Here is a 26169-nt window from a genome sequence, read left to right on the forward strand (position 1 = left end):
ACATAAAAGTTAGTTTTGTTAATTTATTAACGCATTAAATCAAGTCCCATGGGTTAAACAACCAAATTCAAACAATTTGCCATATAAAGCAGCTCTCGCGGGCCGCGAGAGCTTGCTATAATGTTGTCGCGGGCCGCGACTATGGTCGCATGACGCGACGGTCCACTTCCTTCGCTGTCGTGTGGCGCGAAAGCCCAATTTCGACAGAATGTTTGTTTTCTTGGTGCTGCAAATGCCCAGCTCCATTTTTAACCAATTTTCAAACTTATAATTGCCATAACTTTTGATCTAGATGTCCGTTTTGCGTGATTCTTTTTCCTATACGTCCGTAATTAAAATATTCATTTACCATCCTTGTTTGCATCAAAATATGACTTATAAACAAATGGCTTATAATTCACAATTTACACTTATTCAACCCGTTTAGTTTTAAGTTACATTGCATGAATGTTATCAAGAATCGTTTCTAAACATTCCTACCCATCCATCGGGCTTATCAAGCATTAGCGTTTTCGCTCCCATTTCGGGGTTCACGTGCGCATTTACATTCTTCGGTTTATTTGTATCTTTCTAAGCACTTAATCACATTTAACTTCTTAATTAATTTTGACCCGTTTAGAGGACTTTTAAGCATTTAAGCATCAAACTCACTCTTTTCTTTTCGCACTTCGCATTCCATATTAATTAACTACTTATCTTCCACCACAACTATTTTCGTGGTGGATTTAACATAAGGAACCCAAAATCGCAAATTTTACCCTTCGGTTAGTCATTTTACGCAATGACCAATTTTTAGGCATTCGACCCATGAATGTTTATGCCTATAACTTTTATACGTATCTAAGGACTTCATAATCAATATACAATTTCCTAAAGAACCCATGGGGGTCGTTTGCCCGATTTACCCATCAAGGGCGCTTTGGTCAACTTAGTCCCCCATTTTACGACGACGGACTTTCGCTACTTATTTGACCAAAATTGTACGTTTAACTATAATCATACTTATACGTACCTGGCTCGGGTCAACTATAAACCCGTTTTATACCTTGCTTTTATTAGCCGCTACTTTATAGTGACACAATTATCCACTTCTGGTTCACTCCTGTGAACATATGACTTGACAAACAACGTTAGTCGATATTGTCGAATGGTGTTATCACCGCCATTCGACCCGTTTGGCCTATATGACCAAACATTCACATTTATAACAAAGCATGGTTTTTTAACTACCCATTCACACATCCGACCTATTTCGGACTTTACCATAAGATCTTCTTTTTCTTTTTTTACGCATTTAACCCGTTTCGGCTTACGCCTTAGGGTATCTTTTGAACTTAAACTTACATTTGTTAACACGTGACTATTTGCCATTTTACCCATTTTTCTCATTATGAGTTACCCCAAAAGGTTACATTTCAAAAACTCATTGTTTGTTCGTCATCCATGACTTAGTTACCATTTTACCCGTTTTTACCAACCATTATGGTTTTCATCATTTTCACTTGTTCCGACTCATATTATTCACGTCGGAACATCATAATTCAATTACGGATTTTTCTCTATTCATTTTCAATCCACAGACTAAGTATATATATAAAAAAGGGTGTAAGCATTTACTTACCTTCCATTCGGTTATGCTTTTTTCCGCATACTCGACCCGTTTGACCTGCTTCTTTCCCAAGCCTCCACCAAGCTCGTTGTCACACCCCGATATTTCCACGTATCACCGGTGGGCCCGGTGGGGAGTATCGTGACGTAGTTGATATCATCATAGACAATTAATCGTAGTTTAATGCACAGCGGAAGTCTAAAATAATATTACAAACCGAATTTGAAAAGTATAGTGAAATATTATACAAACGGTTGATAATGGATCCACAGGCGGATCTAAAACAGAAAGTAAGTATTGTTCAACAGACTTTAAGTACTAAAAGCTTGCAAGACTCTTTTATTAATACTCAGGAGTTTCCAGCCCATTTCGTGTAGTACCTACACTTAATCTTTTTGAAAAATACGTCAATTTACACCGGTAAATACAAACTGACTCTTTTGAAAACATTTAAGAAAATTGATTTATATGCACAAGGCACAAATATTCTTTTATAACTTGGGACAATTATTTAAAATAATCTTGTATACAGATTTATATGTTTGTCGTACGTTCAGGACCGGAATAGAAGAGCCGGTACAAGATTAATAGACACACCACTAGTATAAGCCCACAAGAAGTTTCCTCATGAGTGAGATACCGTTTTACATACGTAACTGTTAGGCGTAACTGTCAGGTGTATGCCTACACCCCGTGCTTAAGTCGTGGCCATTTCAAATGAATGAGCCGAGGATATCCAGGACACGGTCATATTAACCCCCAAATGCTTTGTATCAAACAAAACAGATTAAAACGAGTTATCTAAATGATTTAACCACTAATCGATTAAATATTCAATACCCGACCAAGCGGTAATAATTTACCGTATCTCAAGCCCGTATAAGGGAAAATAAGTTAAAAGTATGTACCTGAGCTAAAAGTAAATTATTCTCAGTCGTATTTTCAAATCAGCAAGTACATGGAGCTTTTACTGGGCTCCTAATCTGGAACAAAGGTTTTAATAACCTATTAGATTCCTAACGGGTCTTATTTAAGTTGTAACTTTGACCGGTTAGTTTTAAAGGAAAGTTTACGATACAAAACACAAGATTAAGCGGTGACCGAATTGGAATATGATTTAGACCCGACAAGTAAGAAGACTTGTATATAATGGGTAAACTAAACACATTCTGGATTTTGAAGTAAAAGTGATAAGGTTTGACCCGTTTCGGTTAGTTTATGCAAACTAGTTACATAAATCGTACCGAACGCATATATGCATAACGTGTAACCGAGTGAGTCATGTACAAGTTCCACAAGTTAATATTCTTTAAATATGATGTGATATCAATAGGATATCTTCCATTATGCCCCAAACGAATTTAAAACCGATTTAAGCCCTGTAGGGGTATTTTGATTATTTTAAGGTTTATAAAAGAGGTTTAAAGATAAACTGAGGTTCTGGTCCAAAACATTCTGTGAAAATATTTATTTTATGTTGTTATATCAGCAAGATATCATACATATGTGAGTTTAATCGTTTATGGCCAAACTATGCACCTTAGGGGCATTTTGGTCATTTCACATATGCCTTTAAGGTTAAATTTTGAAATCTGAGTTCAAGACTTATACTTACAGTTGAAGTATAAAAAAAATTATTTTTTAAAAATCAGTAGGTAACAAATCTTAGGTGCTAAATATGGTTTTAAACCATACTATGCGCCTAATTCGCATACAAATTGGGTCATTGACCATATTTGATATGTTTAAGGAAATCTGAGATTTTGATCAGCCTCAACTGCTTAAAATATTTTATTTAACATATAAAATCAGTAGAAAAAGGTTTGACATGTAAATGATGTGTAAAACTCATTTTATTAGCGAAAAGGGCATTATCGTCAATTTAATTAACAAAAAGCTTTCATTTTACGATATCTTGCATAACTTTTATTTTAGACCAGAAACTGATGTCAAATTTTTAGGACATACTTATATATCAGTAATAAAGCTTTTTGTCCTCTCACATTTTTAAAAATCTCGTTTTAATAACAAAAGGGCATAATGTTCAATTTTAAGCATTAAACGGAAACATGCAATGAACTATGATTTCTTTGGGACCATGACGTATAACCTCAGAGGGTTATACCTACATATAATATGGTCACAAAGGAACCCTAAGGCATATCTAAACTAAGCTAATTCGGGTCAGAACTTAAAGTCAAAGCAAAAGTCAACTTTTGCGACTTTCAGTTGCGAACCGAGCCTAATACTCAGAATTGTCAGGTTGAACATGCCTAAACATGTTCTTATATTATTTACCAAGTTGTTTAAGTGATAAAATGCATTTTATAACTTCTACATTATCAGTTATAATTTATTTTGCAAAAACTGACTTGTTTGACTTTTTTGTTAAGCAGTTTGACCCGACAATTATCTGAGATAACGTGATAATTAGAAGGTGCCCTTTTAATGGTTTATCACCTACTTAATTACCAACACATAGCCACTTTTAATTCGAATAATGGTTGGACCGTTAGTGATTAATCACCAAGTCAAAGTTTAAATACGATATCTTTGGCTTTCGGTTATTAAGCTAATAAAACCTTAACTATAGAAGCTAAGAACACTTACAATGGTCCTTAGCACGAAGATTAGACTAGAGAAAGCTTCCTAGATGATCAGGATGCTTCAGTAAAAGTTCCAAAGCTTGAGAAACTTTGAGAGTATGAGAAATTTGAATTTGTGCAATGAAGGAAACAACCCTAAGCTCCTATTTATACTACAAGAGGCCATCACCAGATCATTACAGGTGTTAGGGCACTTCAGATATCATCACAGGTGTCTAACATGGTTTTGAATACCATCAAATAGTCCCTTATTTCGAGTTCATGTGAGTGTAAGGCTGTATTAGAGAAGAGAGGTGCAGAACCTGCACCTGTGCATGTTTTCTGCGAAAATCAGGCTGTCGCGTCGCGCGACGGCAGAAGGGTGTTGGTGTGGCACGACGCCACCACTATGGTGACCAGCCAAACAAGTTTCAAACATGGCAGTTTCAACCCTTGGACCTTTTAAAACGTAACAACTTTCATTTCAAGCACTTTTAACCCATAAAATTTATATTTTGATGATCCTTTGAATATAACCAAACATCATTAGGTCCGGTTTCGTTAACCGATAACCGAAAACACAAGTTTTGCCTCGTTGACGCTTTTAACCCTTTATTTACGAAAGTTAACGTATTTAATATCAATCGATACCGAAACCTTGTGAATTTTTTGTCACTTGTTCTTGAGAGCATAAGTAATTGTTGCAAAGCCCCGAGTTCGTTAAAAGGTCACTCAGAGGTATTAATTTAACATGTTGACACATTTAACCCTCGCGTCTTGTAAACTTTCACTTTCTTTCACAAAAGGCTTCATACGATTCACAATTCATTCGTTTAAGAGTATAAACATCGTGTAGGGTTGTTGAAAGGCGTAGTTTTCAGATGTTGGCACTTTGGATCCTTTCACATACATACTTTCTTCGTTTGTCAACTTTAGTCCTTCGAAATCAATTCATTATACATTTAAAGTTCATGACACGTGTCTTTACCGTATTGGACATGATTTTGCGAGGTGTTACACTCGTTAAGCGTCAAACTATCGTCATCATTCACAAGATGGTTAGATTAGTCGTTAACAATCACGACTATTCCATCTTACGTATTTTCTATGTCGAAACTACTATTCGACTTCGTCATTGGTTAGTTTGTCTTCCATAAGTCAACTACCTTTAATCAAATAAAATGCACAACGTGTTCTATAACCCATTAGGCATTTCATCAATTATCCGGTAGGCATTATCATTATGCCACTGCCTTAAACTATTTTCTAATCTAAATTCGTGCCATTATTATCGCCAAGTTAACTTAGTTCTTTCTTTTATCAAAGATGATTTATTCTTTTATTATGTAAAATCTACGGATTTTTCATCTATAAGTGAATACCCATTTCATCATGTTATTAGGCATTCATCCGAATACCTATTCTAATCAAGTTCTATCTATGAACTAGGAGGCACCCAATTTCACTTAGGCATTTTAACGAGCACCTTGTGTTCGAGATTCGTATACTTCTTTTGTCAAGTTTTTGATTAACTTTTTAATCAAATTTCAACATCAATATCACGCCCTTATGTCTAGTGTTTATAAATTACAACTAGAACTTGCATTACTTACACCAATGTTCATACATTTTAACACTTTAACTCTAGTGTTCATCATATAATCATAAAACCCATTTAGCACCTACATAACTAGTTAACCGAAACACTAATTTATGGCGCTAAATTAATGAGTTTACATCTAGGGCTTGTTCCTATACTTGTACTCATATCAATTGTACTACAACATTCATTATTCATGCCAGAATTTCTTTCTTGAATGTTAATCAAAATTTCAAAGTATCACCAAATAACAAAATTCAACATACCTTGCGATCCCCATGCTTAGATGATCACGAATTTATGTTCATGCATTGATTTAAGGCTAGGATCGACCCTCAATTTGATGAATTTGATTGAGTTAGGGTTTTGGCTCCTTGGAGCCCTCCTGATCGTACGCATACACACACACACACTTAGTGTGTGTGTTGTGTTTTATTTTCTTATTTTTAATAAAACTAGTTTGCCCACTTGGCAATATTAGTCCCTCATGTTTTATTTTGATCAAATGAAGCTATAATTCACTATTTACACTTAATCACATATTACTAACTAGGTTAATTATTCCTAGTTAACTTAATGGGTTCAGGAAGTCATAACCCGTTTTATTTTAAGTCCTGTTAACTTGGGCCTTTTATATACTTTGTTTTCTCAAAGTATTTATCCTCCTTTTAATTAATATTAGGTTTATTTATTTAAATCCTAATATTTATCGGGTTAATTTTTACCACTAACGATATTTTACTCGTCATTACTATTAACGTGGTTTGATTACCAAACCCGTTTTTGGAGTGTTACAGAAAGGTTGTGAGTTCTTGTGATCTTGAGTGGTTGTAAACATTACGTTTGATAATCACAAAAGATTAGTTTGGGAATTGATTTTCGTGTTCTTCATCCTATATTCTTGTTTCTGTGTTCATCGATCTATCAAGGGGATTCCGCACCCTTGGTTGATTATAAATCTTGTAACGATCCACGGGATAGGGACCTACATTTGATATCAGAGCATTTGCTCTTATTGTCTGTTCGAGATTGATATACGGATTCAAGAAAATCGGCTGAGTTTATTGCTGGTCAGATTCAAGTTCTCGGGTTCTGTTGATAAGCTGGTGTGTTTGAAGATTGTTGGTATCATTTTGAAGATTGCGACTACTTTTCTGGGATAGAACTTGAAGGTTTCAAGTCCTGTTCATTGTAATCATCAAGAAATTGGTGCTAATTTGGTTCGGAGATTTCCAGAAAAGTGTTTGCGAGAATATTAGAGTTCTATTGAAGATTTTCAGAAGATTTCTTGAAATCTTTTGATTTTAAAATCCCGATTTATTAGGATTTTGATATTATCTCTAACAAACTTGTTTTGCAGGTTTCGAGTTCTAGAAGCTTCCAAGAGATTTCGATTTGAAATTCGTGGTTCCTACTGTGATTTCGACTTGATATTCAGAGGTTGCTACAGTAATTTCGACTTAGGTTTTAGAGGTTGCTACTGAGATTTCGAGTTGATATTCAGAGATTGCTACTTGAGGTTGCGACTTAGATTCCGACTGGTGGTAGTTGACTCGTAAACAGGTGGTTGCGACTGAGATTCTGACTGAGATTCCGATTGGTGTTGTTTACTCATAATCAAGTTGTTCCGACTGGTAATAACCACTCAAATCTTGAGATCCCGAGTGTGATTGCGACTGAGCAAGTGGTGTCTGTGATTGCGACTGAGAAAGTGGTGGAGTTTTACTTAGCTGACATATACGGGAATTAATGTTTTCGTGAATAGAAAATTATCCGTAGACAATCTCAGTAAACCGTCTGCATGGTTAGACTCCATTTTTTTTAGGACAAAAAAGGCACGACAATTTTGAAAAAGGTTTTCGACAATATATATCATTGGATTCATATTCTCGAGACGAGTCTAACGGTAGAACTTGAACAAATGATGAATAACAACTTAATAAGACTCGAAATCTTCAATAAAACCCAAATAATCTCACCCGCAACCTTGAACAGTACTCGATATCTTCCATAAGCAATCAACAACTCTGAATAATACTTGAAAACCTGTTCAGCAGAATTCCTCAGCCGTTTTTCTTGAATCTGATGATATCAACCGAACCTATAAGTAGGTTCTTGGCTTTGATACCAATTGTAAGTCCTGCGACAGGATCTTGCAATGATATCAATCAAGAATTGTGTATTCGTGCGGAATCCAAACACAAAACTGATTCAAGATCTATAAACACAATATGATATGAATGAAAAGCTTATCTTTGCATACACCAAAAGTGTCAGATACAAAGTAATCTTGTGTGTTTCGGCTGGCTCCTATTGTTTCACAAAAGTTGATTAACCCATAAATGACACAAGGGTTATCTATTTATACAAAACCAAACGGGCCTAAAGCCCCTACCAAGGCCCAGCCGAAATCAACTAACTAATCTGCTACATTGACCCAAAACTAACTAAACATAAATCAACTAATTACATAACTAGTCCAAACCAACTTATGTATTTAACCTATTATGCATAAACCTTCAGGTTCCAACATCAACATCTAGGTCAGGTAACCTAAGACTATACAGTGTGGGCGTGGAAACCAATCCACGTCGGGCACACCACCCCAGAAGTAGTGTGGTTAGCGGCGTGGGTGAGAGGGCAGGGTTTTTTTCCACCGGCATGTAGGCCTTTTGTTTGGTGATGTGGAGGCTCTTGATTGGTGGATGTAGTTTGGGTTGGTTTTAATTGGTTGATGTTTATTTTTTTATTTATATTTTAATAACGTAATTTTCATGCCCCTTCCACTCTGTGTTTTTGTTTTTTTACCACGTCCCTCTGTTGACCTGGCCACCATATGACGCTTCATGTCCTTCCGTATCCGGTGTAAGTGGGTAGTTAGTAGTGGTGCACAAATCGGGTTTTTTTAAAAACCGGGTTTCGGGTAGGATCGGGTTCGGGTAGGATCGGGTTTTACAAAATCGGGTTTTTTTAAAAACCGGGTCGGGTCCGGGTTCTCTACCAAAAATGTATACCCTATATACCCGGGTTCGGGTCGGGTTTTATAAAACCCGGGTATTATAATACCCTATTTCCGGGTTCGGGTCCGGTTCGGGTATTCATCGGGTAGGGTTCGGGTATGCATCGGGTTGGGAAAAAACCCGCACCGGTTATTAAAAAAACCCGACCGGAACTATGCTTATAAAATGTATCAAACATAACTCTCACACATAGACATCAAATCTATTGATAAACAGAGACACAATTTATAAACAGAGGCACAATTTATAGTTCTTCATGTGGTTATTCTTGAACTTTATAAACAGAGGCACAATTTATTAAATACAAAAACTAATAATGATATTAAACAAACAAAGAAAATAGAATGGCCAACATATATTGGCATATTTGTTTCCACTTGTAATGAAATATACTAAATAATTAAGTAGCGGTGGCAAATATCATTAGAAACCTAATAATTAAACAAGATTACATCAAAGTGCATACATAATTTTGTTAAATCATAAGAACTAGAAGTCTTAATGCATACATAATTAAACAAGATTACATCAAAATCGGGTTTTTTTAAAAACCGGTTCCGGGTATTTTTTTCGGGTCCGGGTCCGGGTTCGGGTTTTTTGTGCACCACTAGTAGTTAGTAATGTTGTGATGGCAATTGGGCCTGTCCAATATCAACCAGGCCCGTATCCGATCCACTTGTGGGAGAACGCATCTCAAAATCGCGGCCATTTTTAACCAGTGTCGGCCTTTGTGAAATTAACACTTTCAAACCAAACCAAACCAAACCAGAAGATTTCAATCCGCAGTCACCTCACCTCTCTCTTCTCCGGCGTTCGTCGTCAACACATTATTATTGCTTAGGTAAACTACAAACCCTAATTTTACCCTATCTTCATTCATGTAGCGTTTATTCAACATCACGTTACCTGTTCATCTGATTTAGGGCTAATAAACCGAATTAATCATCATTCAATTTCGTTCGCTCAACAATGTTATACAATCTGCCTGTCTTGTGTTATCGTATGTGTTTTATGTGCTCTGGTTGATTTGGTGTATTAATTTAGCTGTTTTATGCAAATTGTTGAGTTTGATTGATTCATATGGTATGTTAGGTTAGGTTAAAGTGATTGGTGTTTAGCTCAATGTTGGAATAGGTTTGATTTCTAGGTATGAGTTTATTGTTTAATTAATTACTTCTGGTAATTGCTGGATATAACACTATATATTCATTGGATTTTATCCAATTTTATGTTATACTTGCATTAGGTTTGGCATAAAAGAGTAGGTTGCATACATGCCAGTGATAAAGTGACTTCTTTTTAACATGCTTTTCATGTAGGAAAGAAACTGGAGGCTATATATTTAGCTGTGTTGACCATAGTTGTCAAAGGCTCAAGGTGCAAAGGGTGAGCCTTGGGCCTCAGTGCAAGGCACTTAAAAAGCAAGGGTTTTTTTAGGTTAGGCGTATAGCATAAAAATACAACTTTTAGGGGTTTTAGAGATGTTTTAGGCTTTTTTAGGCTTGGTATAATTGTTTTAGACCTGTTCAGATGATTCAGGTGCATTTTTTAGGGTTCGTATAATTGATTCTAGCCTCAGGGCCTGAAAGTCGGGCTTTTTGAAGCGAAGCAAGAAGGCTACGCTGGGCCTGAAAAGTGGGCCTAGACGTGCGCCTGGGTGAGCTTTGATAACAGATGTGTTGACCGTTGAGGTGAAATCAACGGTTCAACTGAGTTTAAGCCTCTGATTTGTATGTGATTTTGAGGATAAAAATCTTTTTGAAGTTCGCTATCGGGAATTAATGGTTATTTGGCTATTAACTCTGCTGCAAAGAGTTGAAATTTTCAGAAAAAGGCCATCAGATTTAATTCAGGCTTTTGTTAGCTGTTGCGTGCTACATGTTCTGTATTTTAGGATCACGCAGAGGTCATGCTGCATATTTCTTCTTCATGTCATGGTTATATGTGGGCTATACAAAATTTCTTTGTACAAATTTAATATTCAACGTTTAAACAACCTTAATTTGTTGAAGTTGAGTTATTAACCATCTTAAAGTGATATTTTATTGATTTTTAAAACTCTCATTGCAACAGGAAGATCTTAAGTGTGTTGTAGGTTTCTTCTCCATAGTGTTGGGGACTATTGGCTGACAGTCCAATGGATTTTGACGAATACGAGTACTTGGAAAAAATGGTGGAGAATCCTGATGTGTCTGAGCAAAAATCTAATGGAGGTGAAGAAACTGATAAAAACGGAGATAAAGAACGGAGACACAGCTCTAGACATAGAAGTGACAAGAATAGTGATGATCGAAGGTCAAAACGCTCGAGATCCGATGAGGAATTGCGTGACCGTGAGAAAGAAAGGGGCTCCTCTCGCCACCGTTCATCTCCAAAGGATGGTGATAGAGACAGACAAAGGAGTAGCCGCGAAACTAGAGACAAGGATAGGGACAGGGATAGGGATCGTGTGAGGGGAAGACGTGAATATGAGAAAGAAAGGGAGGGGAAAGACAGAGACAAAGACAAAGAACATGAACGAGCGCATCGAAGTGGAAGCAGGTCAGAAAGACATGCAAATGAACGGGATAGAGAGAAGAGCCGTGATAGAGAGAAGAGCCGTGATAGAGAGGTTAGAGATAGAGAAAGAGAAAGAGAAAAAGAAAGAGAAAGAGAAAGAGAAAAAGATAAAGAAAGGGAATCTAGAGAAGCTGATCGAGAAAGCAGGTATTTTTGTGTTCATGTTCTATGTGCTATATATCTTTGTTGCTTTGTTTTTGTTGCTACATGTTTTATGCTACCAAAGTCAGTTAGTTCCATTGTGTAGCATTTTCAACCCGGTCTATTGTACTAGTGTACTCCTAGTGCAAATTTAAGTTTTTATTTATGCAGTTAATTAATATCACCGATATATCGGTTATCGGTCCCCATGTAAAATATTGGTGTCAAATATCAGTACCGATATTATCGGCGATATTGACCGATATTTGATCGATATATCACTGATTTTCCTTTATCGTTCTACCATTTGTCTTTCTTCTTATTGCTGCTATTAGTGTTTTAAGTCTCAATTGTTAATTGTTAGTGTTAAATGTTAGTGTTTTAAGTCTTAATCAGTTCCTACTTGGTACAATTGTTAGTGTTTTGCAAGTTGCAAAAGGTTAATTTGTTAATGGTAGGAGAGTATACTGAATTGTTAGTGTTTATTTTGCATGCTATTAAAATTACCGATATCCCACCGCACTGCGATAACCGATATCTCAAATATCGGTCCTTGCCAGATATCCGATTTTTTTTTTACCGCACTAACTGCATAGGATTAGATAATGCTTTGGATCATCTTTTTGCTTATATGGCTGGACAGACAAAGGCTTTTTGGTAGGAAGTACTAGTTATATCTGTTATTGCAAGCACCTGACAATAAATAGGCACAAGGGAGTTTCTCTTTGTAACACATTTATTGTACATGAGTGAAATTTTTGCCTCTTTTTAGCCTTTAGGAGCTCTAAATCAGGTAAATAAAATTCATTTGAACTCATCCCGAGCTTCATGCCGGTGTCAGTTGGTAACTTAATCGACGTACGCGCTCAGGTGAAGCGAGTCAAAGTCGCTTTAGGCATACACGGCACTGGGGAGCGCATAGAGCCCCGTAGTTATTTTTTTCTCCGTTTTAACTGTTTATCCGGCACTTATTTATAAAAACCTGCGGTGAAGGACGAGAGGGGGGATTTATATATATATATATATATATATATAGAGAGAGAGAGAGAGAGAGAGAGAGAGGGAGGGAGAGAAACCTGGTTTAGGAGCTTTGAATACTAATGGAGAGGAGAGAACCAGAATTTAAGCAGATGGAGACAACTGCAGAGCATATCCGGAGACTGGAGTGGAGGAGACTGCTGTTAGGCCGAAAAGAAGAACCCGTAGTTTTCACTCGGTGACCCAGTAATTTTGTTTCAAAATTGGACACCTGTTTTGAAGAAATAGACTGGTGGATGATGATTATTTATATATTATTTTTCACGTTTATTATTCTAGTGTGTTATAATAATTATATATTCTGAAAAAGATTATTATTTTTTAATCTACAAGTTATATAAAAAGATTTTATTATATATGTATAATAGTATTAATTTTTTTAATCTTCTATGCTCTATGGTAAGATAGATTCTTGGGGATTAGTCATGCTTTAACCTTTAGTTAGTTGGCTTTGCATTTTATCTGAGTTAGTAAAGAATCATAATTGAGTGTGTATTTTTTTTAATGTTATGAAGTTGTCAACTTCATGGATGGGATTTATATGAATGCTAACAACTTCTAACGCGTCAAATGTTCAATAGCCCTGATATTCTTTTCCGATTCGAAAACAACTATATTTGTTGTTTGGGAAAGCAATCTGGTTTTCTCCATTGTCTTCTATTATCTCTCGGTTGCTTCATGGTATTTTTGCTAGTGCCAACATAATAATACCTGTGATATCTAAATTTCTTAAAATTATGAATATTGAACATTTTGTTTTTGAGAATAGAATATTGAACACTAGATTTCGGGAACTCGCAGATGTGCTAGAGCAAAAATCCTCAGTCAGGCTCAGGGACTCAGGTCATGGGTTTATTTTGGAATCCAAAATAAAAGCTTGAAATTGGAAGATTTGGGGTGGCCCTTTTGGCAGGGTGACAATGATGATGATGATGTCATGTTATGATTTTCATTATCCTCCACCTTTAAACCAACATCGTCTTATTTTATTATCTATTCTGTTGCAGAAATGCCGTTGTGGGAGTACAGAAGCTTTTGCTTGTGGATATCATGCAAGATCCATTTTCTTTTACAGGATATATCTGTTGCCATGCGTTATATTTGATAATTAATTAATTAATTATTAATATTATTACATTTCAGGTCTAATACCACCAATAATTTCTCAATGGAAAATTGCACACTGTTTAAGTAGCACGTACCCGTTTTCAGTTTTCTACCAACACATTTTTTGTTTTTATGCATGAGAACTGATCATAGATGCTTGTGGCTTTAGTTTTTTTGCTTTGTATATTTCTGTATAATGTAAACGTCTTCTAATAATGAAACGGATACTGTTAGCAGGTTTATTCCCTTCGATTTACTAGTATTATTATGTCACTCCGCCATTAATATCAACTGATGTTCGAGTAATGTTAGGTTCATTAGGAAAAGGTACAAATATATCCTTCATTGTCGCCTGATTTGGATTTTACATAGTTTTGTACAATATCTTTGCTGCTTTTATAAATGTTGCTTTGTTTTCCAGGTTGGTTCTTTTAACTTCAGCAGCTGCAATATCATTGTCGCCTGATTTGGATTATACATAATTTTTGAAACGTAGTTCTTGCATTAAAATGTTGATTTTTTGTAGGCGGCATAAAGACAAGAAGGAAGGACCTGTAGAGCCTGAAGTTGATCCAGAACGAGATCAACGTACGGTCTTTGCGTATCAGGTAATAAAACATGATGTTCACTCGTGATGGCTACTTGTATAATCATTTAAGATTATTGCCCTGCCCCATCATCAACTATTATGTGGTTAATTTTACGATCTTATAAATTATCACAGATATCTCTAAAGGCTGATGAAAGAGACGTTTATGAGTTCTTCTCAAGGGCTGGCAAGGTTGGTTCTATATACCTATTATGTAAATAAGGATTCATGATGTCATGTTACCAGTTTATGTTTTTGTATGAACGTTACTGATAGGTTCGATTATGATTTCAGGTTCGAGATGTACGTCTTATTATGGATCGTAACTCAAGACGCTCAAAAGGAGTTGGGTATGTTTCCTTCTATAGAGTAAATGATTAAAATTAATGTTACATCTGTAGTGAAATGGTATTTTGTATCTTCTGGCGTTTCAGGTACATCGAATTTTATGACGCAATGTCGGTCCCTATGGCAATAGCACTCTCTGGTCAACCTCTTCTTGGTCATCCGGTGATGGTCAAACCATCAGAGGCTGAAAAAAATCTTGTACAGTCCACTGCAACTGCTGGAGTTGCTGGTGGTGCAGGTGCAACTGGAGGGGCAAGAAAGTTGTATGTAGGCAATCTGCATTACAATATGAAGGAAGATCAACTTCGTCAGGTTTCACACCCCTGACCCTAATTTTTTTCGTATATATTAATAATAATTTTAGTTTTGTTTTACTAAGTGTATAGTTTTTAGGGAAGCTTTTTTTTTTTCTATGCACGACGCCAGTTTGTGAGTGTCGCTAAATAATTAAATAAATAATAATAGAATAGTTTTGCTTTCACTAAAAGTCAATACTTTCTGTGGAAGCTTTTTTTCTGTACACATGATGCCAGTTTGTGAGTGTCACTGAATAATAAAATAAATGTACAATTGGGATGTAGACATAAGAACACTTCAGTTTTTTTCAGTATTTATTCTATTTATATAATGTTCATTGTTCTATTTGATGAACACACTTGGAGTATCGCTAATTAAAGCATCGCCAATGTATGCACTAAACTTTTACATCATTTTTTTTCACCAGTCATTTTTATATTTACACATCAGTTTTTCTTCGGTTAATTATAATACTGATAACAGTAAAAAAACAAAAAAAAAGTCATTTAATCTTATATTTACTTAATTATTTTAAAAAGTTAGTTATTTAGTCAACTTTTTTGATAACAATGAATTTAATAAATTTACAAACCATATTCAGTATGGTACTCATCTCAAAGATCTCAATAAGGTTGTTGAATTATATGTATATATATATATGTGTGTGTGTGCATATATTTGAATTAGCTTTTAGCTTCTACCATATTCAGTAAGGCACTGATTATCTATTCAGGTATTCGAATCATTTGGCACAGTGGAGCTGGTGCAGTTACCTACTGACGAGACCGGGAATTGTAAAGGTTTTGGTTTTATTCAGGTGAGAAACGATTAACATTTTTTCAATTCAATCTTGCAGTTACATGCATCATCTTATTTATTTTGCAAAAGGCAGTCAGTTCTAGTTGACCTTATTACTTAGCCATTTTCCTTCTTCTTTTTTTTTTCCAAAGTTTGCAAGACTTGAAGATGCCAGAGCTGCACAGAGTTTGAACGGACAGCTGGAGATTGCAGGTCGAATGATGAAGGTACAATTCTCATATTTCATTAAGTTAAATGTCGAGCTCTTATTTTTGCTACGTTATTTATTTTGAGATGTTGGGACATGTTTCTAACTTGTAAGGTAGGTTGGAGTGTGACAACGCACTTTATTATTATTATTTTTTGTCCAGGTGTAGTTTTGTTTTGATATCTTGAAATCGATTTTGTAATAATATAACTATTATTATGCAGGTGTCTGCCATTACTGATCAACCTGGAATGCAAGAAGTCGGTGTTAATCCTGGTGATTTTGACGACGATGATGGAGGCGGCTTGGTTAGTAACTAAGCGTTAAGTTACTAATGCCGGTTTGTATATATCATTATGAGATGAAGCTTATAAGTTCTGCTTTTATGTATTATTATATTTTCAGGCTTTAAATGCACGTTCTCGAGCACTTCTCATGCAGAAGTTGGACCGCAGTGGAACCGCAACAAGGTCTAATATGAATTCCAACTCTAGTGTTGTTTCTTAATCATATCTGTTACTGTGATCATAACGTGTAATATTTTCTATATAGTGGTGTTGGATCATTGGGCATTGCAACCACTAATGGCACAGGCCTACCATCTGGCGTTCCCGCCATTGCATCAATGCCTGTTCCACCTGTTACTGTTCCTTGCGTAGAAAGCATCGGTGTCCCTAGTGAATGTTTACTGTTGAACAACATGTTTGATCCTGAATTGGAGGTTAGTTGTGTAATTTCACATTTCACATCCGTGCGTTGATTTTATAATAGAATGTTTACATGTTTTTTATTTTTTATTTTAATGCAGGACGAGCCAGATTTTGATCTAGATATTAAGGAAGACGTACAGTCAGAATGCTCAAAATATGGAAAACTGAGGCACATCTACGTTGAGAAGTAAGCTTCTTTTTATAGACTAATTGTTAATAAAAATATATAAAATAATGAGCTATTTTGTCTGCTGTTATGTTGGTCTGGTGCCCATTCATGTATCCTAAGATCTCATAATTTTTTGATTAACAGGAACAGTGCTGGGTTTGTTTATTTGCGTTTTGAGAACACTCAATCTGCAGTAGCTGCTCAACGTGCCCTTCATGGGAGATGGTTTGCTGGGAAGATGATCACCGCCTCATTTATGGTATATCTTGCTTTAGTCAAATGTCTAAAATACCCTTTAATAATATGATTAAGCAATGTTAGATTGGAAATTTAACAAAATTGATTTTGTAGAGGTGGGCAATTTCAACCCATGTACTTTTTTTACCTATGAGCGGGTCAGATGGGAAAAATAAAAAAAATGAAGCTAGAAAGGAAACGTGTCAAATGGGTTTAAAGTTACCAAAAGTTATTTTAGATTATTATTTTAATAATGTACTTTTTTTTTAAAATTATATTTTGTCACAGTACTTGATAATTAAGTGGATGAAAAGGTGTTTGTGGGTCAAATAGATTTGTGGGGACTTATGTTTATAATAAATCTTTGCACAGGTGCCACAAACTTATGAGGCCAAATTTCCCGACAGCATCTAGGTGATGTCGGACACAAGTGTTGGGAATCCGAAGGCTGCGGGGAGGATGTTGTCTAAGTTTGAGTTTTTGAAAACCAAAAATACTGGAATGTTTTCTATGGTACATTTAGATAGGTTCTAAAGTGTGTGTAAAAGAAGGAAGTTTGATACTGAGCAGTTGCAGGTATTTGTGTTTTTAAGAGAAACCATTGGATGTATAATTTTCTAAACATGTACCAACTTTTTTTAATGTTGCTTTTTTACATTCTACTATTGTTTTTATATGATTTAGTAGTCTTTGATTCAGAATGCTAAATTCATAGACCTTATATCACACACAACGCTTCTAATACCCATGTGAGTTCATTGACCTACTGTGAATGCTAAAGCCTTTAATATGTGAGGCTTAATTGTGAAGTTAACAATTCAAAACCTTCAAAAACATATTTACCTCATTGCCATTTATAACACTTCAACGGTTTATTTTATGCATTCGTATATACCAGGTGATTCAACTCGTTAAACAACCCAAAACAAAAACTGTTTATTTTATGCATTCGTATATACCAGGTGATTCAACTCGTTAAACAACCCAAAACAAAAACTGATTCGACTCATTCAACAGTCCAAAACTACAATTTGAATACGAAAGTATTGTGCATAGTTATCTATGTCAATCCTACCAATGTGATTGCACAACACACATAAAATGTACCCTTAGTATAATTCTGCCTTCCTAATCAGTGATTGAAATTCAAGTGTGTCCCGATATGTAAATGACACCCCATTGGAGTAAACTACTTGCACACATACACAATTCATGAGACCAAGATTGTACATTCATGTAGATCAACATGCTTCTCAACCTGTAGAATTGAATGCTTCCAATGTCATATCAGCATTTTAATCATTCAAATTTCAAAATGTAGATGTCAATGATAACACCTTAAAAAGTCATTACATTACTTCTTAGATTACATTTTTGTTGGTGTATATATAGTTAAACATTAAAAATATGAAGATATGATACTAATGCTAAATATAATTATGCATATGATACAAACACAAGTTTTATGAAATCAAAAGATCTTTATAAAAGCTAACTCTTTTTTTATAAAACAAATTAAATGTAAGAAGGTATATTCCAACATGATATACATTTTGATACAAGACTTCGCCATTTGAGTTTTATCACAAGTTTTCACCCTAAAAAAAATACCTAGAATGTTTGAGAATACTTCTCGTAGTCAAATGGTTAGGGAAAACATTCGAAAAACTTGAAAAAGATGGTCAAAATATGAAAGAGACAAGTTTTTCTCAACGAGTCCGCGACGTATGGACCGCATGTAGATGTGTTTAAGCCGTAAGACTATGCCCATTGGTGACCTTTGTTTAGGTTGGTTGCCACTTGCCAAAATAATATTAGTTGTATTAAAATTAAAAAAAAGAAAAAAGAAATTGAAATCAACAACGAGGTTGTTGGAGCAACCTAGGTCATGACCCAAAACCATTCTCAACTTCATTCACTTGTCCAAACTTGATTGGTGCATCATTTTTTATTAATTACTATTTTCCTCATCAATTGAATTACTCAAATAACTTTTTATAATTAAACTTATAAGAAAAACTAAATACATAGTATTTCTTAAAATAATTTTCTGAACATCCCGATATAAGTTTTATTAAAAATAGATTTTGTTTAAAAAACACATTTTTAATATAAAATAAATATATATTTAATAAAAGTAGGTTTGGGTTGGGTTGTTAATGGGAATGAAATATTGAGTTGTGTAGATTCAAGAAAGTGAAATTAGTTTTTTTATTAAAGGTTGGGTTGAGTTGGGTTGTGAATGAGGATAGTGTGCTTGTGGAAATTTTTGAATATTGTTTTTCACTCTATATAATGAAGCAATTTCTCCATATTTGAAACTTGAATTTTGCACACTAAAACCTAGACATTTAAGTCATATCTAAGTGATCGTTAGCTCAAAACACACACCCCATCTAAAAAGAAAGATTTACATAAGGATGTGTACTGAATGTTATTTATGAGTTATACTTTTCAATACTTGAGTGGTTACGTATGAAGGTTTCTCTATCCTATATAGGAATATTTAGATTAGTGAACTCTACCATATTAAAGAGAAACAATGTAGTGGTGGTCTCTACCATACTTAGAAAAAAGCTTGTAAAAGTGACCACTACTTTAATTAGCGAGAAGTATTTGGTAAAGCAATTAGAGATAATATTGGTGATCTCTACCATATTAGAGAGAATAGTTGTAAAAGAGGAGTTCATAATATATCAAGCAGTGGATTAAAATTGTCGTCGTCATCATCATCATACTCAGTAAATCCCACCAATAGTAAAACTAAGGTATGGTCTGAGGATGGTAAAATGTAGACAACTTTATCTTCTCTTCATAAAAATAGAGAGGATGCTTCTAGTAAGACTCCCGACTCTAAAGTAGTGGATTAAAGTGAATTAGTTAATACCCACCTGAAGCACTTATGTTTGTTAATTTTTCATTCATTTTAAACTTGTTTACATGTCTTTTTCAACTTACAAGTGCTACACAAAGATATAATAAATAATATTTAAAGTGGTCAATAGATTCTAAAATAAGATAAGTCATTTGCATGTCTTTACCAAAACATTAGCATTTCTATCTATTCATTGAATAACCAGAATTAAAAGTCAATCCTACCTAAAGGTCAATCTAACTCAATTTCTTTTAGCACAACTAAGGGTGTAAGGGGTGCTCACCTCTTAGGTGAGTCCCCCCTCTTACACACAACCAACCACAAAGTGCCATGTCAACTCCCCTCTAACACTCCTCTAATACCAATTTTTGATGGCGGCACTCCCCTATTAGGTGAGTTCAAAATTATTTTTTTTTTTTTGTAAAATTATGGATGTTTATAAATTAAATAAAAGGCATTTCATTAAATTTAAAAAAAATACATTCAAAGTAGAAAATAAAAAACACATTCAAAGTAGAAAATAAAAATTACATTAAAACTAGAAAATTAAAATTTTAGAAATCGCATGGCCACCCGTACTTGTTAGCGATTTCTCGCTTTCGGGCGAGGATGATCGGCAACATACATACTTGGCGGAACATCGTCGTGCGGCTTAAGGAATGTTTTCATATCTCGATCGTAATTGTAGTTTTTCATCGTCTCGAGTTGTGCCGATATGAGCTCGCGAGCCTCCGACTCTCTTTTTTTCCTCAATTCGATCGCCTCCAATTCTACCGCTTGCTTCGCTTCTTTCATGGCGGTGTACACTTTGAATTGTGCCGCCAACTCGGCCGAGCTTCCCTCGGACGATGTAGCTTGACGCTTGTCTCGCCGTTGTGCTCTTTGTGGCGAGGGATCTTCGTTCATATCCGGTATCGAAAGGTCCACGTCAACGGGCTTTCTTTTATGTGCCGAACCTTCACCTTCCTCACCCATCAATGGGACTTGGGCCCATTTCTCGTGTCTTCGAACGACCTCCCACGCCTCGATGTGTTGAAAACCGCTTGGAAATCTTCGCCGTCGCCCAAATTTTGAGTTTCGGGCACTACCTCCTCGTCCTCGTCGTCGTAAATAGGTAGAGGACGTTCGACATTTCCTCGTGTAGAAGGAACTTGTGGAGAACGAAAAGCATATGGGTCGAAGGCGGGGGATTGAGGAGGAGCGTCCATTGATAACAAATTTTGAAAATAGCCGAAATTGGGTTGTTGGGTGTTGTAAAACGAGGGGTGTGTTGTAGGTTGTTGGAAAAAAAAACGGGGGTTGTGAAGTGTATCCGAAAGGGGTTGTGGTTGAGCATTTGCACCGCTCGAACCATCTCGAGACGGTTTCGAGACCCGTCCCTTAGTTTTTTTCTTGGCCTCGCGGGGTCGGTTCTCCATTGCTCGGTGTATAAAAAATAAAAAGTGAAGGGGGTTTGGTTGGAGAGTATAAAAAATAAAAAGTGAAGTGGGTGTGGTTGGAGAGTTTAAAAAATGTGTGAGAATGAGATGGTTTGAGTATAAAAAAATGGTGAGAATGAAATGGTTATTTATATTAGTTTAAAAAAAGTGATTTTTTTTTTTATAAAATCCGACCGTTCCTCAATTGTCGTGCCTTTTCACTCGGTGAACCCACACCCAAAACCCACCCCGAATCGGGACCCCGCGGTGATGGCGGCGGTGTTCCCGATCGAGGAAACCCCTCACCGAATCACCTCCCCGAGAACGCCCCGTACACCCTAATAATTATCAATTTACAATCCATATGATCTGTTTAGCTCTAGTCATTCTAAACCAACTTATAGATATTTTGGTAGAGGTGTACAAATCGGTTTTTTCAAAAATCAGTTTCGGTTATTAACCGAACCGGTTTTTTTCACCCAAAACAAAAACTGGTTTTTTTTATAACCGGTTTCGGTTACTAACCGGTTTTTCAAGTCCAAAACAATAACCGGTGTAACCGGTTGGGACCGGTTTTTAACCGGTTTTTGCCAAAAAAAAAAAAACGGTTTTTTAAAACCGGTTTCGGTTATTAACCGATTTTTCAGATTAAGAATAGTAACCGGTCAAAAATCGCCGGTTCGGTTATAAAAAAAACCGGCTAAAAAAACCGGTTTCGGTTTTTTCCCCGGTTTCGATTCTAAAACCGGTTTTTTTTTTCTACATTTTGGTCACGTCTAAATGCCCAAGAAGTATTTAAGTCCTGTTGAATCAATTTCAAGCCCACAACCTGTTAGTCTCTAAATTCACCAAAACGAGTCTGATCACTTTCCATATAAAATTTGAAGTTTAAAAACACTAATTGAAATGCAATCGATGATTTGAAACCACAACTTGTTGCCCGACTACCTGTCATTGCGTTGTAATTGCCCTTTTTCGTGTGGAATGATATTGAAGTAGATTTATTAAAAAAAAAAAATTGTAAGCCAATTTGGTCAATCAATCCTCACCAAAGTGTAGTTTCAGATCAGCTTTTGTCAAAATCGTAATTTTGGAATTAAGCTTGAATTAACATAGATATAAACTTATAGGGCGACTTTAATCAATTTGCGTCAGTTAGTGATCAGGGTTACAGACCATTTGACAACACATGACTGACTATGTGGACTTGTTCAACACAGTCTTGTGGGGAAAATGCATAGATGAACCATACAAACAACACTAGTCATACAGACAAAACCTTAACATCCGAACACTGCACCAAGTAGTGTGAGTGACACTAGATTATGCATGAACAATTATAAATACTGTCTCAACAACCATCATTGGTTATCTCATGTTTATGCAAGCGTTGACCATTTGAAAAATGTGAACATGATATCATCTGTATATTTGGGGAGACATTGTTCACCCCTATTAATTTTTTGTTTTTTTTTAAAGTAGTAGTGATTAGGGTGGGTGGGTTGTGAATGCTCTAAAATACTTTGGAACCAAATGAAAGGTATATATAGAATTTCAGAACTACCTCATAATTTCATATTAATAATAATAGGAATGCCACAAACATTCCATTCCAATTGTTTGATATCCCATTGGCCTAAAACCACTATACATACATATACTTCCTCTAGACACATATGTAGAAAGAAACCAAAGGCTTGTTCCAACTCATGTTTGTAGCACCCATCAATCATACTTCTTGCAGAGTTCAAGAATTTCTCTAAGGTAGTCCAGCTGCTCATGACTCCCTTCAAGTTCTTCCCACTACAGACAGCACAACATAAAATAAAATATATTTAACCCGAAGCGTTGGAAAATGGAATAAGGAGACGTTAAGGCGACGAAAGAACTCACTTTTTGGTGAGATACCGACACAAGCTTCCAACCCGCAGCTTCAAGATAGCGACGTTTCAGCACCGTATGTCCTAAAGGCTTTCCTGAAAACAAAAGAATCGATTCCGGTTGATAATACTGCAAAGGTACGAAAAGATAACGATTAAGGAAAAAAACAGACCTAAATTTCTCGAGAAATGTGATGGCCCGTCGATCTCCAACGCAACTTTTTGATGAACCAAAGCGGCATCCAAGGTGTACCCGTCCACAACGTATTCTCTCGTCCAATCAAGACCCGTCCCAACAAGAAGACGACCGACTTCTTTCTGAAACGAAGAGGTGATCTTTTGATTAAACCGTGTAGTTCTTCCTGCACGAATTATTTTGTCCTCTATCTCGCTTTTAAGTGACAATGACAATTGTGGGTACTCGAGCTTCAAACACTGGTTCACGAGCTGGACCTGCGTAGCAAACATTATATCCTCCCGATACTGCTCTAGAATACGTTGCTCCTCGAAATCGCTAAGGGTGTTCCAAATGTACGAAAAAAAGTCCCGATTCAGTTGACCAAGAACCGCGCAAGACCACGATATGTTTCCAAGTTGATCCCTGTTGAAATTGAGAACGGTATCCTCAATGGTTGACGGGTTGTTGAGATTTGACGTATGCTCATCAAGAGAAGCAAATAAAGAGTCTGCGGGCTCAAAGAGAGAAGCAAAAGCCCATAACAGCTGAGCAAGTTCTTGTTCTTGAAACGTGTTAATGATACCCGAAGCGCGTTTTGATAGTTCGGAAAACAGGTCCGGCGCAGCATGCTGCATAGAGGCAAACGCGCCAGCAATATTAGCAACGTTCTGTGAATTGAGTTGGTCAACCTTTGTCAACGCCACCTCCGCCACTCTATCCATCTCAGACAGGTAAAGAAGCTCACCGCCGATCTTGGACAGGGCCCACGCGATGTTTGAGACGCCTTGAGCGGAACATTCCGGAAGGGCCATCATGGCCATGCCTACAAGCATACACATCTCCCTACGCCGCGCAAACGCGAGCCTGTGACTCCTCGTCATTGAAACCTTCTCCATGTTCTTCGCAATACGGTGGATTGCGGTGGCGAGATTTAGTGGAGATAACGGTGAAGGACTCAACCCTTTCCCGACCGCCAGTATCATTTCCGACGTCACCTCCAATACTTCATCCGCCGTTTGCGCTTCAACCATTTCTCTGTTTAAATTAATCTCTTTCATACGGTTAGTTGCCCCACTGACCGGGAACTGCGATAGCTTCTGAACGAAAGCTTCCATGGTTTTCTCCTTCTTTTCTATAAACATCCCGCCTGCAAGCGTGCTCATACGCGCTTTAAGCTCATCCGCATCATCCATAAAGTTTTCGATAGTCAGTTCAGCTTCTTCACCGTCAGATTCAAAATCTAAGTCTTTAGTGGCGGGCTTTTGCTTGTTAACAATCGACTTCTTCTTCTTTTTCTTCTTCTTTCGTTTAGCAGTCACAAGATCTTCCATAGCGCTAGTCAGACCTCGGGTTTGAATAGACCTGAGTGCAGACTTCCTTGCGCGTACACACCAATCCGTAGAGTCGGTTTCTTCGAGTAATTCCGACTTTTCTTTTTGTTTTTTCTTATTCGGAGGAAGAGTATCGACCTCTCCTAGAAATTCCCCTTTCCAATCCAAATTCGACTCTACATGTTCACCTTCTTCACCGTCATTGTCATCATCATCATCAACCACTTTTATGACGCGAAAATCTTTAACACCAACACGATAACAAGTCTTTCTTGAAAGATGGTAGATTCTTTGGTTAAGGAACGAAAAAACTGAATCATTAAACCGTATGGGGACAACGGTTCTTCTAACTGAGTTCAAGCATAAGAGTGGCTTCGTGCATAAAATATCTCTAGGACAAGGTCCTGGTCCCGAAATTGGTGAATTTAACATATTCATCTACAAGATTAAGCTTCCTTCTCTGGTCTGACTATGAAACCAGAACGAATAAATCCACAACTTATGTACGAATATCACGAGATATAATGATGATTCGATGTGTAACTAAATTAACATACGGATGAACTAGAGTAGCGGCATTACACTGCACATGAAAACAATAAAACATTTTACAAACAACTTATAGGCATTTTTAATCTGATTTAGCTTGTAAAAATCACAAATTAAAAGTTTCATTTTCCATAATTAATGTTTTATCCAATAATATCCTAAGTATCTTGGTCCATCAGAAGGAATATTAACAAATATCACCTGACCGAAAGTGATTAATATTGGTATAATCAACCATATTTTAAAGTTTAAACCAAATGAGATAACATCATAGAAGATGAATCACCCAATTTGCATATGAAAGATTAAGGTTTATGGTGAACCAACAGATATTGGACATAATTTCATCAATAACTAGAAATTCCCACATGACATGTCCCCAAATTTTAACAATAAAGGTATAAAATTTTGAGATTTATGATTACCTGAAAATTGATGTCGGAGGAGCGCAACCGTGAGCCGCCTCTGGTCGGAGAGCAATCGCCGGCGGTTGGTGTTGGACAGAGTTGGAGAGGGTGAGATAACGTTGTGTGTTGGGTTGTGTTGCTACTTCGATTGTAAACAGCCTCAAGTTATCACTATTGCCAGTCAAGACCCTCAAGTTATCACTATTGGGGCTCAAAATCTTCAAAGTAAAAAGGTTAATTATAGGAGGTCCCCTTGGTGTTGAGCAAGGTACTAGTGGGCAATGATATGAGTTGCATTTTCACTTGTTGCAGTAAGACTGGTGGGCAAGTCTATGGAAACCTGAGTTCGATTTTTGAGCCAAATGAGTTTTACTGGTAATTTCACCGTCATGTCTATGGACGGGTGGGTTACCGGGTTTTCCACGGCATTGGTGGTGAACTCGGTTACTCTAAGAATACTCTATTTGGTCTGATGGATGCTCTGAAAATGCTTGAGATTGATTCTATTGACCATTA

At 36.3% G+C, this 26169-nt stretch overlaps 2 protein-coding genes across 5 annotated transcripts; one reads left to right on the forward strand and one right to left on the reverse strand.

Moving 5' to 3' along the window:
- Positions 1–9501: 9501 nt before the first annotated feature.
- On the forward strand, positions 9502–17680 carry LOC110895306 (RNA-binding protein 39). 4 transcript variants are annotated; one of them, XM_022142593.2, is made up of 14 exons: positions 9502–9655; positions 10888–11520; positions 14186–14267; positions 14384–14440; positions 14543–14598; positions 14683–14908; positions 15627–15710; positions 15844–15918; positions 16124–16207; positions 16305–16369; positions 16452–16620; positions 16708–16796; positions 16923–17037; positions 17388–17680. In XM_022142593.2, exons 2-14 carry the CDS (start codon positions 10952–10954, stop codon positions 17427–17429), a joined length of 1713 nt encoding a protein of 570 aa, XP_021998285.1. In that variant the 5' UTR covers positions 9502–9655; positions 10888–10951; the 3' UTR covers positions 17430–17680. The 4 variants fall into 4 exon arrangements, with proteins under 4 accessions (XP_021998285.1, XP_021998286.1, XP_035836575.1 ...); XM_022142594.2 differs by having other exon boundaries at positions 9544–9655; positions 10892–11520; XM_035980682.1 differs by having other exon boundaries at positions 9611–9655; positions 10892–11520; positions 13354–14267.
- Positions 17681–22853: 5173 nt separating this feature from the next.
- Positions 22854–25861, reverse strand: LOC110895307 (RAP domain-containing protein, chloroplastic). Its single transcript, XM_022142595.2, has 4 exons — positions 25672–25861; positions 23362–25280; positions 23202–23284; positions 22854–23111 (listed from the first exon to the last, which is right to left on the reverse strand). The coding sequence occupies exons 2-4, from the start codon at positions 25133–25135 to the stop codon at positions 23034–23036; spliced, it is 1935 nt and encodes a 644-aa protein (XP_021998287.1). The 5' UTR covers positions 25136–25280; positions 25672–25861; the 3' UTR covers positions 22854–23033.
- Positions 25862–26169: the final 308 nt, after the last annotated feature.

The sequence above is a fragment of the Helianthus annuus genome, chromosome 12 (genome assembly GCF_002127325.2).
Source record: "Helianthus annuus cultivar XRQ/B chromosome 12, HanXRQr2.0-SUNRISE, whole genome shotgun sequence".
Lineage (NCBI taxonomy): Eukaryota > Viridiplantae > Streptophyta > Magnoliopsida > Asterales > Asteraceae > Helianthus > Helianthus annuus.

Bases quoted from the DNA above. Each gene is read 5' to 3' on its own strand.
- LOC110895306 (XM_022142593.2), top strand. From the start codon at position 10,952: ATGGATTTTGACGAATACGAGTACTTGGAAAAAATGGTGGAGAATCCT. The intron at 14,268-14,383 runs GTAATAAAACAT...AAATTATCACAG, and splicing joins GTACGGTCTTTGCGTATCAG to ATATCTCTAAAGGCTGATGA. The intron at 16,621-16,707 runs GTTAGTTGTGTA...ATTTTAATGCAG, and splicing joins TGTTTGATCCTGAATTGGAG to GACGAGCCAGATTTTGATCT.
- LOC110895307 (XM_022142595.2), bottom strand. From the start codon at position 25,135: ATGAATATGTTAAATTCACCAATTTCGGGACCAGGACCTTGTCCTAGA. The intron at 23,285-23,361 runs GTCTGTTTTTTT...TTTTGTTTTCAG, and splicing joins ACATTTCTCGAGAAATTTAG to GAAAGCCTTTAGGACATACG. The intron at 23,112-23,201 runs GTGAGTTCTTTC...TGCTGTCTGTAG, and splicing joins TGTCGGTATCTCACCAAAAA to TGGGAAGAACTTGAAGGGAG.